Genomic DNA, 16457 nt, shown 5'->3' on the forward strand with positions numbered 1-16457 from the left:
GTTCAAAAGTGTTTTAGTTTTTTATTCACCCACTAAAATTTTCCAGCACTAACAGTGAAGCTCTTTTTTTGTTCTTTTTTGGGGTTATCTGCCAAAAAACTATCACGCATGTCAAAATGATCACCCTGAACATTTTTTTTGTGCCAATATAATTTAGTCCTTTAATACTTTTTATTTCCAATTTAACCCATGTCGTCAAGTTTTTATACTTCCATAAAATTTCCAGTCAATTATAAGGGTAAGTTTGTTATTTTATAAAGTACAGTATTAATAAAAATTAAAGAAAATGTTTAAAACAAAAACAAAATCAAATAAAATTCAAAATAGATAAGAAAACCAGCATAAGAAAAATTGTTTGTTAATCCACTATAACACTGTATGAAGCGTTTTTCTTTTTCTTTTTCTTTTTCGGATTTTTATCACATGGTCCTTGAGTTTTGCTAAATTATCACCTTTGGTCATTTATGCTTTTTTCTGATATTATTGGTCCCTTATGTTACACTTCACACATCAATTTAGTCCCGCCGTCACATTCCGTCAAAATTTTCTGTTAGATTGCTGACATGGATGCCATGTGGATTAAACAATGTTTTAAATATTTTAGGTTTTATCACAAATGGTCCCTGAGGTTTGCGAAATTATCACATTTGATCCTTTATAATTTTTTTCTAACATTATTGGTCCTTATGTTACACCTCACACATCAATTTGATCCCACCGTGAGATTTCATTACATTTTTTTGTTAAATTGCTGACATTACACATATGTGGTGCACAAATAGCCAATGAGAAAATGTCAAGTGGATCTAAATGAAGAAATGTTTTTTTAAAAATAGTTTAACATTTAAAATTTTTTAAAATTTTTTTTTTAAAAAAAGAGAGAAAAATTTCAAAACATACTTTTTTTTTTTTCTAAATCCACTTGGCATGTTATTAATGGACATGCAGGCTCCACATACATGTCGCGTCAAATCCGTTAGGTTTTGTTGAAAAACCCTAAACCCTTTGAAAAATAGTAAAAATTTTAAAAAGAGAGAAAAATTTCAAAACATAATTTTTTTTTAATTCAAATCCACTTGGCATGTTATTATTGGACATGTAGGCTCCACATACATGTCATATCAAATCTGTTAGGTTATGTTGAAATTTTCATCAATTTAACAGAAATTTCAACAGAACATGACGAATTTGACGTGACATGTATATGGAGTCTACATGTCTCCAATAATAACATGCTAAGTGGATTTGAAATTTTTTTTTTTTTTAAACAAATTATGTTTTGAAATTTTTCTCTTTTTTTATTAAATTTTTTCTAAAAGATTTTAAATGTTAAACTATTTTTTAAAAATATAAAGGACCAATAATGTCAGAACAAAAACATAAAAGACTAAAGGTGATAATTTCGCAAACCTTAGGGACCATTTATTATAAAACCCAAAATATTTAAAATATTGTTTAACCCACGTCAATAAGGAAAATTTTGACGGAACCTGACGGCGGGAGCAAATTGATGTGTGAGGTGTAACATAAGGGGCCAATAATGTCAGGAAAAAAACAGAAAGGACCAAAAGTAATAATTTGGCAAACCTCATGAACCATTTTTGCATATGGGTGAGTGTAACTTGGTTTTTAAGTTGGGGTCTGTGTCATGGCAGGCTAATTTTGTTTAAGTTCCTTCTGCTGGAGTTTGTGTAGGGAAGAGTTTGAGTGGGAAAATCTTTAGTCCAATGTTGGAAAGTTAGAAAAAGTTGTTTAGTAAGAAGAAGAAGCTAGCATTATGCAAGATATGGCTAAGTTTGTTATCTGATCTCAATCGTTAGCCTCATCAATTTGCAAGAAACTATTCGAATAAGGATGTTATCCATGTGGTGTGGGTGACATTATGTAAGGATGTTTTATTCTGTTTATGTCTGGGCTTCTTAGTCTTGGCTTAGGCCTAGTTTGGGATTGCTGTCACTTTTAAAAAAAGTTGCTTCTGCTGTGCTTTGAAAATAATTAGCTGTAAAGTAAAGCAGCTCCATGTTTGGTAAACAATATTTTTAAAGTGCTGTTAGTACAAAAAGCAATATAAAAAACGTTTGGTAAATTTTAATATAAAATTGTTGTAACTGTAAATAATGACTAAAATAGACATGATGTTAAAAGTGTTATGCACTAATCATGTGGTGGTAGTTGTAGTGATGGAGTGGAGGTGATGGTGGTGATGAAGGTGGAGTTGGTGGTGGTGGGGATGGTGGTTGTGGAGGTGGTGGTGGTGGCAGTGGCAGCATGATGGTGGTGGTGGTGTTGGTTGTGGAGGTGGTGGTGGATTTGGAGGGTTTGGAGGAGGAGGTGGTGGTGGTGGTTGTGGTGGTGGTGGTGGTGGTGATGGTGGTGGTGGTGGAGGAGGTGGTGGATGAGGTGGTGGTGGCAGAGGATGAGGAGGATGAGGATGTGGTGGTGGTGGTGATGTTGGTTGTGGAGGTGGTGGTGGATTTAGAGGTTTTGAAGGAGGTGGTGGTTGTGGAGGTGGAGGTGGAGGTGAAGGAGGAGGTAGTGGTGGAGGTGGTGGAGGAGGTGGAGTAGGTTGTGGTTGTGGTGGTGGTAGTGGAGGATGAGGAGGAGGATGTGGTGGTGGTGGTGGTGGCGACGGTGGTTGTGGAGGTAGTGAATATGTGGTGGTGCAAGTGGTGGAGTTGGATGTGGAAGTGGAGGTGGTGTCATTTTTTAAAATGAATGATGGTATTTTGGGAATTAAAAAAATTCATTAAATGTTCATCTTTGCTTCTTTTGAAAGCAGCTTTGAAAAGCAACCCAGAGCCTGCTTTTAAAAGCTGCTGTCAAAAAGGCCATTGCTTTTAAAATAATCGGGATATTTTCTTTTTACCAAACACCTTAAACTCCTTAACTTTAAAGTGAAGCAGGTTTTTGGCGAAAAAAAGCAATCCCAAACGGGGCCTTATACTCAACTGCAACTTAATTTATCATGTTCTACTTAATTGATCCAATACACCATAGTACACCGTAGCCTCTGCAAGGCTAGTTTGGTGAAAATAAATCACCATGGCAAAAATGAGAGCAAGTTAATAGCTGAATTGGCCCATTGGGCCTTTGAGCCAACCAAGAGGTTCAGATACAAAACCAGAAGTTAATTGATTCAAAATTTCGGATATTGTCTGTCTTGGCCAAAAGTCAATACTCGCAGGACAACAGTGATATGGCCGGCAGATAGAAAGCGAAAAACCAGATGATAACATCACCAGATAGAGCAGAATCCAAAATAATTAAGAAACAGAGCTCATCAACCAAATCACTGTCATCAATTTCTCCCATTCATATCGATGGGGCCTGATAGACACGGTGAAGGCTTGACTCTAATTTGGTTCCTTACTTTTATATTTATTTCCTATATATGTAGCGGGGGTTTCTTCTTTCTTATGCATTCGTGTAAAACCAAACTCGGTTTCTGATTTGCTGATTTTGTTTACATTCCTTCATGGGTTCATTCTTTTATGCATGAGCACACCTTCGAATTCTGCAACTCTACCCAGTGGTATTACTTTTGGAAATGAAACTGATCGGCTGGCGCTGCTGGACTTGAAGAAAAGAATCACTCAAGATCCTCTCCATCTCATGCGCTCATGGAATGAATCCATTCATTTCTGCAGTTGAGTTCTCAAAAACTGGTAGGCTCCTTACCACCTTCTATTGGAAATCTTACTCATCTTACTAGAATCAACCTAAGCAGCAATAGTTTTCATGGCGAAATTTCTCAAGAAATGGGTCGTCTACGAAGCCTGCAATATCTCACCCTGTCTCGAAATTCTTTCGGCGGGAAGATTCCAACTAATATATCTCACTGTACACAGCTAAGGGAGCTTCGTCTAACTCTCAATGAGCTTATAGGGTCCATTCCGAACCAGTTAAGTTCATTGTTGAATTTAAATTATCTATCCGTTTATGATAACAATCTCACTGGAGCAATCCCAGGTTGGATAGGAAACTTTCTTCTTTGCATGAGCTTTATCTTGGCCTAAACAATTTTCATGGAAGCATACCAAATGAGCTCGGGCGTCTAACAGCCTTGCAGAATATCTCACTGACGGGAAATAATCTGTCTGGTAAGGTCCCTGCTTCAATCTATAACATTTCTTCAATATACGTTTTCAGTGTTGCTGTAAATCAGCTGCATGGAGAGCTACCACCAAATCTCGGCATTAATCTTCCTAATCTGGAAGAATTTTACGGTGGTGCCAACAAATTCACAGGAACTATTCCTGCATCATTGTCAAATTCTTCCAGACTCAGGAGGCTTGATTTTAGTGAAAATAGTCTCACTGGGACACTCCCTGCTGAAAATCTTGGCAGCTTGCAAAGCTTAGTTTGGATGACCTTTGGTAGCAATAGGCTGACAAGTGAGAATGGCAACTTGAATTTTCTCGGCTTCCTGTCTAATTGTACTAGCCTAGAGGTCTTGGGTCTTCACACTAATCTATTCCAGGGAGAGCTGCCAAGATCTATAACCAACCTTTCTAGCCAACTAAAATATCTTTATTTGGACAGAAATTTGATACGCGGAAGAATTCCTGATGACATCGGAAAACTCGAAAACTTGAGTCTTTTGGGGGTGGAACAGAACAATTTGAGTGGTACAACCCCTAATGGAATTGGAAAGCTTCAAAAGTTAGAGGAACTGAATTTGAATAGTAATAAATTTTCTGGACCGATACACCCTAGGTAACTTGACTTCATTGACAAAGCTCTTCAAGTTCAACAACAGGTTTGAGGGAAGTATACCTCAGAGTCTTGGAAACTGCCAAAGTCTACTCGTACTTGACCTTTCTAATAACAATCTGACAGGCACCATACCTAGAGAGCTTGTCGGCATTTCATCCCTTTCACTTTATTTAGGACTGTTTAACAATTTTTTGACTGGTCCATTACCATTTCAAGTGAGTGATTTGGTAAATCTTGTAGAGCTAGATGTCTCGGGAAATAAGTTATCAGGTGAAATCCCCACATATTATTGGTTCTGTTTACAAAGGAAAGGAGTACTTCCTAGTGATGGGAGAGTAGTTGCTGTTAAGGTATTAAACCTTCAACAACCAGGAGCTTTCAAGAGTTTCATTGATGAATGCAAAGCTTTAAAAAGTATAAGGCATCGTAATCTTCTCAAGATCTTAACTGCATGCTCAAGCATTGATAATCAGGGTAATGACTTCAAAAGTCTAGTTTTCGAGTTCATGGTAAATGGAAGTCTAGATTCATGGTTGCATCCTAAAGATGATGAGCAATATCAAAGTAAGAGATTAAGCCTTACCCAAAGACTCAATATTGCGATTGACGTTGCTTCTGCTTTAGAATATCTCCACTACCATTGTGAAAAGACCATTGTTCATTGTGATCTAAAGCCAAGCAATGTTCTTCTTGGTAAAGATATGGCGACTTTGGTTTAGCAAGGCTGCTCTTGGAAGTATCAGATAATTCCTCCCAAAGTCTAACCTTGTCAGCTGGGCTAAAGGGTTCCATAGGGTACATTCCTCCAGGTATGAGTTTATATCATTCTCTATTTCTCTCTTCCTAATAAGTTACTACGACGAAGCTATCTTAAGTCACTTCCAATAAAATAAAAAAGATAATCGCCTTTTTTTTTTCTTATGGAAAACTCATAAAGAAGATCCCAATGCATGTATTGATGAATGACAGAGTATGGCATGGGAGGCCAAGTTTCCATCCTCGGAGATATTTATAGCTTTGGAATACTGTTGCTAGAAATGTTCACAGGAAAAAGACCTACAGATGGCATTTTCTGAGATGGTATGAGCATTCACCAATTCACAGCCATGGCAATGCCTGATCATGCCATGGACATAGTTGACCATTCATTGCTCAATGAAAGAGATTATGCAGATGGTGATGATGAAAGATACAACAATGACATAGGCTACCAAGATGACAGCCCTATCCTTGAAACAAGATTGGAGGAGTGTTTGGTTTCAGTGATGCAGATAGGACTCTCATGTTCTGCAATATTACCAGCTGAGCGGATGCATATGGATGTTGTTGTCAACAAAATGAAGGATACTAGAGACTCGTATCTCAATTTGAGAAGAAGAAGAAGCTAGCAATATGAAAGATAGGGCTAAGTTTGTTATTTAATCTCAATGTGTGTGACATTATGTAAGGATGTGCTACTCTGTTTTTATGTTGGGCTTCTTTGTCTTGGCTTATTCAACTGCAAATTAAATAGAGATGTCATTGGGCCTCATGAGCCAACCAAGTAGTAAAGGCAAATGAAGTCTGAAAGATATCGTATCCATAAGCACTTTGAAGCATCTTTCATCTTACCATAGTCATATCCATACAACTACAAATCCAACAATTAGAAGCTGATTCTTGTGTTGTTGCTTGCTCTTACTAGTCCAGGGATTTAGAATGGGGCATCAAGTCCTGGAAGTGACTTTAGCCTCTGCAAATAGCAGCAATGCTACTTTAGTGAAATCACCATAGCAAGAATGAAGACATGTTAGAAGAATTGGCCCATTGGACCTCAGGAACCAACCAAGTTCTGTCCAACTTATACAAAACCTGTTTTACTTCCACTAACCTTGCAAGAATTCCTAGATACTCTTATCTTTGGTCTGAACTCTGAACCGAGTACAATAAATGGTTGGGAGATTTCAACAAATTGTCTGTGTTCTGTATGGTTCCAGGGAGGAGCCAGATCCCAGTAGAAATACAATCTGTGTGAAAGTCATATAATAACTTATACAATAATTCAAAATTAGATGCAGATATAACATGTGACACATTTCACATCAATTCTTGTACTCTCTTTTTTTGGGTCGAAATCAATTCTTGTACTTATGGGAGCCATTGAAGGCTTTGAAGCAATCATACGAGGAAACGCTCCCTGATGCCTACAATTGAATCAAATTGAGTTTCCAAATCTTATAAGTATGAAATGTGGATGTCTCGTCCATGGATGACAGAAGCCGAAATATAAGGCCCTCTTTTTTATCTTTAAATTTCTTTCCCACCATATTCTTATCTTAAGGTTCTTTTTTCTTGGGTTTTGGTGTTGATTTGAGTCACACCCGCTCTTGGTGGAGATTCTCCTCTAGCCTCTGTAATGTCATGCCTCATGGCCTATCTAGCTTCCAAGCACCATACTTTATTTACCTTGCTCTATAATAATTCAAGTGGCCCTCATGAAACTTGTAAATATACATGGTTTCTTAGTTTGGACAATTACATGATCTCTTGCAGATTTTGGTACAATTTCCCCATTTTCTTGCCCCAGGTGCACCCAAATGACCTTTACCCAATTTGTATCAATGCATGTTGTACAAGAAAACCTTGTTTGATGTCTTAGAATATGAATAATTAACCAAGTTGCCGGCAACGAGCTCTTATTTTAGTGAAATTTCTCTTTTTAATATTGAAAAATATCCAAAATTCGAATTCCACCTCGGCGGTTGGTAGAAAAAGAAAACTAAAACATCAAGCTGTTCTGATTTTATATACACTTCTATTTTATGTGGCAGAAGACAGTGTACACTTTAGAGAATCATCTTCCACACACCCTTTGAGTGGAGTAACATATATATTTGCTCTGTCCTGAAAAAAGATGCACATTATTTATGAGAAAATCAACTACCTACCGACTTGCGTGTGCAAATTTGTTTTTGGAATTCATGCATGCAGTCAAGACTTGAAAGTACCACACAATATACAGAGTAATATAAGAAGCCTATGGGAGGCTCATTGCAGACAGACCTATCATAAGCTAGCAGGTTTAATATTCTAGAAACGGATTAGTATTGGGTTTTGTCTTATTTAATTAATTAATCAGCTAGAAACTAGATTAGATGACTTTGGTGATCCTAGTTTTCTTTACACGATGTGCCAATTGGAGACAGAGACAGGATTGGGGGTTATAAAAATACACTTATACGTGTCTAGCTATTTGAAAGCAGTTTGGCATAAGATTTTGATGGTTAAGATATGGAGTTGAAAGTCCTAAGCCTGCAGGCCTGCCTAGTTAAGATATGAAGTCCAAAGTCATAATCTTAGAAAGATGGCCAATGTGGCTGTGGCATGCAGGTATAGTTTACATTAATTAATCAAGGAATTTGTAATTTGTCAAAAGTTAACAGATGATTGCGGGCATTCAAAAGCCATGATTGTGGATTTCTACCTAAATAATCACACTTTAGTCTAGTCAAGCCAGTGTTTGCTTTCAACTTTTGCTTTTAATCATTTCCAGAACACTCTAGCAATTGGCAAACTTAAGTCCTTCCAAGCATCAGAAGAAGGAAAAACTTCATCTATGTTAGTTGCAGATGGATGCATGGGCTTGTGGGGCTAAGAGCCCTCTTGCTTTTGCACATGATTCTATGAAAAAAATGATTACCCAAAGAAGCATAAAAGTGAAAGGAAACCAGAAAAAAAAAAACAAATCAAACACAGAAAAACGTCTTCATGATCATCCAAATGGACAAGTAAATTAAGTGGCTAGCTTTATTTGTCAACTATATGGTAGGGATTGGAGACAACAATGATCTCCATGTTGATGCTTTTTGCTTGGATTCCATATTACACAGAAATAAAGGTGCCAAGCAAAATCATGCAAGTTTTGGGGGGCCAAAGGTTGGGTGGTCATATCATATGTAAGAGTAAAGCACACCCAATCGCCTGTGTCTATGTGGATTTTCAGTGGTTGCCCCTAGCTCCTACACAAAAGACACATGATCAATTTTTTCGGTACTTTGATAATTAACTTTTTTTGTGTTTTTTTTTTTGGTTTCTAATGCCGACCCCCTAAGTGTATTTTAACTTCATGATCATGCATGCAAAAACCCAATAATCATGGGTTTAGAGTTTGCTTGGTTTATAATTCATAATCTTCAACATTTTCAAGTATAAACTTGAAGTTTCAAGTGCGCATGTGAGGGGTAAGGAGGCAAAAGTATCCAAAATCAAGGATGACCCTCTATTTGTTTATACTCTAATTAGTTAATAATTATGGTTTTTTTTGTTTTTTAAGGACTTTTTCTATTAAGAGGGACGATATCCTACTAAACTCACTAACTCACACACTATACGGATGCTAGTACTTGAACCGAGAACCTTTTCTAGAGAGAGCATTTCCTCCAAACCAGTACATCCCTTACTAATAATCATGGTTTTAATAAATAAATAAAAAACCATATAAACAGTTACTTAGAAGAGAATAGGCCTTGTCTTTTAGGTACACCGGACAAGAGCTTAAGGTTGATTGATTGTGGGTCATAAAATGAATCTCGTATCAAAATAGAATTGAAGCAGAATTTGTTAAATACATGTATTAATAATATGTCTAAGTTGACCCATATTTATATAATTAAACGGACACAAGTCCCATAATTGCATGACATTTGTTTGATCCCTACCACAACAAAACAAAAGGGTGGGTGCCGTAAGTACAAGACTGCCTCTCCTACACCTACCCCTACAAATGGCTACCCATATTGAAATGCTTTGAGAATTCAAGATTCCTCTCTTTGTTTTTGGTCTGTGTCATTGTGCATATAATAAAGATGATGGAGCCACTTTCATCCAAAACAATGGAAATTCAAAAATAAATATGCCAGCACACAGTGTAATTAAATCAACTGCATAATAACATGGTATTTATAATCGGTCGATATCGTGAAAAAGTAATTCATATATTATAATAGATAAAGGTGTTTGAATATCACTTTCCCGTTGAAAAACAAAAAGAACCCTATGTGTACATATATACCTATCTAAGTGTTTTTGTGCCCGCTCCGCTCTTATATCTGTCCTCATCTTTTATTACTGGCGACCTTATTATTTTTAGTGTAATGTTAGAGGTGTTAGTTAATGTGTATATACTAGTTATATTTTTAATTAATATGATTAATGGTTAATTAATACATTAATTGTCACATAACATGAATGACTCGATTGTGAATTCGCCTCTCAATTACAGGTAAGGTGCACGTGAATGCAATATCGTTAGAAAGTTTAAGCCATTATCGACACTAACAAATTGATGTTTTAGGTAAGTGTAGAGGCGCAATTAGTATAAAGGTAGACGAAGTTTTGGCCTTTTTGCTGCCCGCAAATTAAAATTTTAAGTTTGGGCTTTCGTCGCTGACAAATTGATGTTTTAGGTAAGAGTAGAGATATAGTGTCGGTGCAAAAGTTAAACCAAAATTTGGCCCCTTTCGCCCCTGACAAATAGATGTTTTAAGTAAGGGCAAAGATACGATGACAGTGTAACTGTAGGCTAAATTTTGGCCCTTTTCGTCGCTGACAAATTGATTTAGGTAAGAGTAGAGATACAGTGTCAGTACAAACGGTAGGCCAAATTTTGGTCATTTTCATCGCTGACAAGTTGATATTTTATGTAAGGGCATATACACGATGTTAGTATAAAAGCATAATAGATTTTGGCCTTTCATCACCGACAAATTGATGTTTTAGACAAGAACATATCACAAACTAACAAGCTGTCATTCAAATGACAAACATCACCCGAACAAGGACATCTATGTATAGTATCCTATTAAGAAGCTATATGTTAAGAGGAGTTACCTTTTCCGATCATATTATGTGGACTTGTTAAATTACTAATGCAAATGACTCAACTCTAATTCTATACTCCTTTAGTTACAGATAATTTACATGCAAACACGCCATCGTTGGAAATATACAAGACTCGCAAGCATTTCTTGTAATTTTAAACAATCTTCAATTACCCTCATATGACCATATAGAGGGAGGGAAACACCAGAACAGCTATGAAATTGTCCAAAAAAAAGACCAAAGCATACAAGGAGTGAAGCCAACAGCCTGCCATGGAGGACCAAGCAGTACAGTGACGTGGCATAGCCCAGTAAGGACACGTGGAAAAAGGGGCAGAGCCATAGTCTGTTTCACCTCATGTCCTTTTACCCACACCACCACTTGCCCGCGCAGAGGCTGAGCCCCCCTGTCAGTCTATCGGTATTTGAAAGTTCAAAAACCCCCAAAACAAAACAAAACCAAAACCAAAACCAACCCCACTCTCTCTCTCTCTCGCTTTCTTCTTTTCACACCCAGTAACCCGCTCTCTCTCTCCCTCTCTTCTCTGTTCTCAGAAACCGACGCCTCTTTATTACTCTCACTCTATCTCTCTATCTCCGTTTCAACAGCCTTCTCTCTCCTTCTCTTTCTGTTCAAGATCTGGTTTTTTTTCTGATTTTCTTTTCTGTGTGTGGAGATGAAAACTTAGGGCCTTTTTTTTTTAGGTGTGATTTTCTCCGAAGCTTCGTATTGCGTGCGTCTGTGGGGAGTTTCCGATCTCCGTTTCTTCCGCATTACTTTTGTGTGTGTAAATTTTTAATTTTTAGGTTTGGGAGGGTGTTTTAATGAGTGAAAATGGAGAAGTTGCGGCCAAGGAGGTCTAAGATTACGAGCATTGCTGATAGGAGCTCCGAGGAAAGATTCGCATCCACTGAACGAGCTTTTAGAGGAGGTCTGGTGCTCTGATTTTCGCTTTTTTTGTTTTTGTTTTGTGTTTTTTCAGCTCTGTAAGCTGTCTGAAATTCCGACCCTGTTTGTTTTCCGAGAAAACCGAGAGAAAGAAAGAAGGAAGGCGAAATTTCAGATTTTGGCTGAAAGTAGTTATTTTTCCCCCGGTGTTTTCGAAACGCAATTAAAGAAAATAACATTGTTTTGGACTTCATAACCACTTCGGATTTTTCTCAAATTTTCTTTTATCATGTTATCCACCAAAGGCAACAATTTTAATTTATTTATCAGCTTTAATTTCTTTTCTCTACTGGCTGTGCAATGCAGGTTATTTTGGTTTGTCTCTGTAATTTGGTAAAGTTTGTGACTTTTCTGTGGTGGTATTGCCATGATTTCCTTTGTTTCCATAATGAATTCTAGGAGATGATGAGTTATAATTCAATTGGTTCTTTTTTATTAGTCAAAGACAATTATGAAATTTCCTCTGTTTTCTGCATGCTGTTTTCCAGACATTGCCATGTTTTCTACGTTTTATTGTTCCAGTTCTTCCCTTTTTCCCATGAACTGTTTAATCGCTCTCTGATTATTTACCGAGCTGGGTACTAGTTATTTTGATTTCTAATTGCTTGTAAATTTTATGAAGTAGATCCTTCTCACTTTGTTTATGCTTTCGAAGGGACATCCTGATGTTGTTTTATGGTTTTATTTCCAGCAAACAGGCAGGGTCAGAAACAGAAAAACTTTCCAAAATTGGCCTCTGATTCTAGTTCTTGCAGTAGTGGCTCTACAGGGGACGACTCGGTAAGCTCATTTTCTAGTTGTGTATATTGAGCTGCATGATTTGGTTTTTGTTTTCCTGTCATTTGTAACACAAACAGAGTAACAACTTTTTTGTGTTGAAGTGAGCCAAAGAATAGTGCTTTTCTGTGAAATCTTCCCTCATTTTGATTTATTTTCAAAACAGCAAATACAGATATGGCATTCATGATCAAGTGTATTGTTTTTCCCCTTGCAGTTCACGTTTGAGTTGGGGCCACGATCTTCAAAGCAAGTTGTTGGTACTCCAATAAAGAAATTATTAGCTGAGGAGATGTTGAGAGAAACTGAACCCAGAAGGAGATCGCCAAGCGTTATTGCCAAATTGATGGGTCTTGATGGGCTGCCACCTCAGCAGCCTGCTCATAGACAACAGAAAAGCATTTCAGAGAATTGTCTTCAGAGGACAAGATTGGTAGAGAAGGAGGAGAGGAGCAGCATGTGTTATGACCGCCGTTCATCTAGGAAGAACTCAAAGGAGCAACAAGAATTCAAGGATGTGTTTGAAGTTTTTGAAGCTTCAAAGGTAGAAGGTCGTAGTTACTCGTCACGAGGGAATGCTAACTCGAAGCTCAGTGATGCTGAGATGGCTTTTGTTCGACAGAAATTCATGGATGCTAAACGTCTTTCAACAGATGAGAGGCTACAGGATTCAAAGGAATTTCATGATGCACTTGAGGTGCTGGATTCTAACAAGGATCTTCTTCTAAAATTTCTTCAGCAACCAGACTCATTGTTCGCAAAGCATCTGCATGATCTGCAAGGTGGCCCCCATTCCCGTTGTGGTCGCATAGCCTCTATGAAGTCATCAGAAGCTCAGAGGTATGAGAACATTGACCTTGGCTGGACATCAGTGAGAGAAACCCCTCGGAAGAATAACTGTAAATCTCCTCAGGAGCATCGCGATTCTTTTTCTAGCCACTCTGACAGTAGATATGCTGGTCATAGTTCTCTCAAGTCATCGCTAAACCTATCAGAAGCGAAAAATGAAACTTCCATTCCTCCTACAAGGATAGTTGTTCTGAAACCTAACCTTGGGAAGATGCTGAATGCTACCAAAACTATTTCATCACCTTGTTCTTCTCATGCTTCTATGTTAGATGGTAGGAAACACGCAGAATTTCCGAGCATTAGAAGTAGGGAGACAGAATCATGGGGAAGGAAAAACTTCCAAGATAAAGATGGCCATTTGAGGCATAAGTCTAGAGAATCTAGGGAAGTTGCTAAGGAAATCACAAGGCAAATGAGGAATAACTTTAGCACTGGTTCTGTACGTTTTTCATCATCTGGTTTGAAAGGATATGCTGGTGATGAGAGTTCTTGTAGCATGTCTGAGAATGAATCTGCAAATGAGTCAGAGGTGATGTCAGTGGCTTCCAGACATTCCTTTCACTTGAATAATCACTCTAGGCCGTCATCATCATGCTCTACTGAATCAACTGTGAGTAGAGAGGCCAAGAAGAGACTCTCAGAGAGATGGAAAATGACTCACAAGTCCCAAGAAGTGGGAGTGGTTAGCAGGGGCAGCACCCTTGCTGAAATGCTTGCTATCCCCGACAAGGAAATGCGAGCAGAAAAATTGAATGCCATGATTGGTGAGGCAGGATTTAGAGATAAATTTTCTACTGAAGATGCACCTGCACGATGGGGTGGACCTCTGGGTATCAGCAGTAGGGATGGCTGGAAGGATGGATGTATCAATAGTTTATCAAGATCAAAATCTCTTCCTGCTTCATCTAGTGCATTTGGAAGTTATAAAACAAGTATGCGCCGTGAAACTATACGTGATGACAGGTATCTGATACCAAAAGAAACAGTCCAGCACGAAAGAAACCAGCTAGTAAAGGGGAATCTTGATCTTAGAGAAGGTGCCCGCAAACACTCTAGATCCAGTAATAAAAGATCGTATTCTTCTCGCTCCTTAAGTAGGGAAGCTATTGACATTTCACCTGAAACTCATACTACTCAGAGTAAAGATAAAACCGACTTTGAAGAGAACAATCAATCCCAGCAGAATATTTCAGTCTTTGAGTCATCACCTAGTAATGCTGCAGATTCAAGTTCAGCTTCTGTAAAACTGGTGGATGCAGATGCATCCATACCTTCCGAAACTCCTGATACGTTCCTTCCAGAATCATCTTCTCGTATGTCGGTAGAAGGCGATTCTTCTTCTACTCCCAAAGAGAACCTAGTTCCTCAGGTTTGTGTTTAATTGTCTGCTTGGTTTTTGATTGTGTGATAGGATAATATCAATGCTGTAATGATATAGACTTAGTAGAGACTTAATGATGTTGAAATCCCCAGGACTGATTCTAAAAAAACTCTTATATGATTTCATTTTTGATGTTCCTGAAGACAAAACAAAAAAAACAAAAAAAAACCTGTTGCATATTACTCTTTGTGAGATGTTAATTATTGTTGATGATTTTATCATATACCATTTTGTACAAACAAGTAGATGTATCTATTCATCATACTTTGTGTTGTCACTTCTATTCTATGTGTTTGGAATTCATTTCCTGCTCAGTTGAAAGCAGAGCTTTGCATCAAGAATATTTTTGCCTCTTAAATATTTCAATAAATTTCCAGGAACCATCAATCAGGCCACCTTTTGAACGGGCAGTCCCCTCTGACCACCCTGTCCCTGGAATAGAATCGCCTGCAAGAACTAAGGAGGCTGATCAACCCAGTCCTGTTTCAGTTCTGGAAGTTCCTTTCACTGATGATGCATCATCTTCTCCTGAATGCTTTGAGAGTCTCAATGCTGACCTGCAAGGTAATTGGAAGACCATTTATATTGATTATTTTTTAGGTTTCTAGTGCTACTTTCCCTATGGAATATGTAGGTGCTGGAATAGAATAAACTATTGCCTTGCTGCTTTCCAATTATATCATGTGCGAGAAGTCGGTTGATTTTGTAATTTCTGAGTGTAGATGTTGGATAAGGTGGGCTGTAGTCATTGGTGGGAGTGGAAATTTTGTCTGCCATATCAATTGGATTTGTTGAACTGAATCCGTTTTGAGTTCTATTATGACTATGATTACCTTTTCTTCCTTCTGCGTTGCGCATTCGTTTAGTTAATTGATCCATTCCTTTTGTTTGCCTTAATTTTCATATTCTATTTGGTTGCTAGGGCTTCGGATGCAGCTTCAGCTACTCAAGTTGGAGTCAGAACCATATGCAGAGGGACCCATGGAAATCTCAAGTGATGAAGATGTTGGTGAAGAATTTACTGGGTTTTCAGAAGCAATAGGACTTCATAGAGATCAAGGGAGCTGGGAGTCCTCGTACTTGGCCAATATTTTAACTGAATCTGGTTTAAACAGTGCCGACTCGGGAACCTTTTTGACAACATGGCACACTCCAGAATGCCCTGTGAGTCCTTTTCTGTTTGAAGAGCTTGAGAAGAAATACTCTGATCAGACTTCTTGGCCAAAGCCTGAGAGGAGATTACTGTTCGACCGGATAAATTCAGGGCTTCTGGAGACGTTTGAGCAATTCACTGATCCACACCCATGGGTGAGGCCTGCAAACAAAAGAGTTGGTCCCAAGTGGATTCATAGAAGTGCACTCCATGGTGTTCTGTGCAAGTTGCTGGCAAGCCAAGAAGAGAACGCAAATGAGGACAATCTGGAGAAAGTGCTCGAAGGAGACTCGCTGTGGTTGGATTTGGGAGACGACATAGACATAATAGGTAGGGAAGTAGAGAACTCGTTGATAGATGAGCTAGTAGCAGAGGTAGTGGTTATGTAGTGTAGAATGCGAAAATTTTCAACTGAAGTTTTTGACTTTGTTGGTCTAGAAGCTTAAGTAGAGTATGTAAATGAAGCCATGAAATGGTAGTTTCATGAGAAAGATGAATAAAAAGATTAAGTCTTTGCTACAAAAGTTGTTAACTTGGTATGACTAATGATGGAGAATAGAATGCTTCGTGACTGCAAAATGATGTTTTTTTTTTCTTTGGCAATCTACAAGACTACAGACTACAACAGGACACTTACAACCAAGTTTTGCCGCCACAATGGAAACTTACCATAAATATGTATCGATATCGAATTCGTATTTATACGTAACCGTATTGAACTCTTATTTATGAATACCAGGCTAGTAGGGTGAAAATGACTTTCCTTTAAGATAA

At 38.0% G+C, this 16457-nt stretch overlaps 1 protein-coding gene and 1 pseudogene across 2 annotated transcripts; both read left to right on the top strand.

Annotated features, from left to right (window-relative positions):
• The first annotated feature begins 3172 nt into the window (after positions 1 to 3172).
• On the top strand, positions 3173 to 6259 carry LOC148293564 (uncharacterized; annotated as a pseudogene). The gene is made up of 2 exons (XR_015836820.1): positions 3173 to 5525; positions 5686 to 6259. The product of XR_015836820.1 is annotated as an uncharacterized LOC148293564 (transcript).
• A 4704-nt stretch (positions 6260 to 10963) lies between these two features.
• Positions 10964 to 16242, top strand: TRM19 (afadin). Its single transcript, XM_088255385.1, has 5 exons — positions 10964 to 11506; positions 12215 to 12303; positions 12518 to 14518; positions 14908 to 15094; positions 15453 to 16242. Exons 1-5 carry the CDS (start codon positions 11410 to 11412, stop codon positions 16070 to 16072), a joined length of 2994 nt encoding a protein of 997 aa, XP_088111511.1. The 5' UTR covers positions 10964 to 11409; the 3' UTR covers positions 16073 to 16242.
• The last annotated feature ends 215 nt before the right edge of the window (positions 16243 to 16457 follow it).

The sequence above is a fragment of the Prunus avium genome, chromosome 6 (assembly GCF_965620075.1).
Source record: "Prunus avium chromosome 6, drPruAviu1.hap1.1, whole genome shotgun sequence".
Taxonomy (NCBI): domain Eukaryota; kingdom Viridiplantae; phylum Streptophyta; class Magnoliopsida; order Rosales; family Rosaceae; genus Prunus; species Prunus avium.

Bases quoted from the DNA above. Each gene is read 5' to 3' on its own strand.
- TRM19 (XM_088255385.1), top strand. From the start codon at position 11,410: ATGGAGAAGTTGCGGCCAAGGAGGTCTAAGATTACGAGCATTGCTGAT. The intron at 11,507-12,214 runs GTCTGGTGCTCT...TTTTATTTCCAG, and splicing joins TGAACGAGCTTTTAGAGGAG to CAAACAGGCAGGGTCAGAAA. The intron at 14,519-14,907 runs GTTTGTGTTTAA...ATAAATTTCCAG, and splicing joins AAGAGAACCTAGTTCCTCAG to GAACCATCAATCAGGCCACC.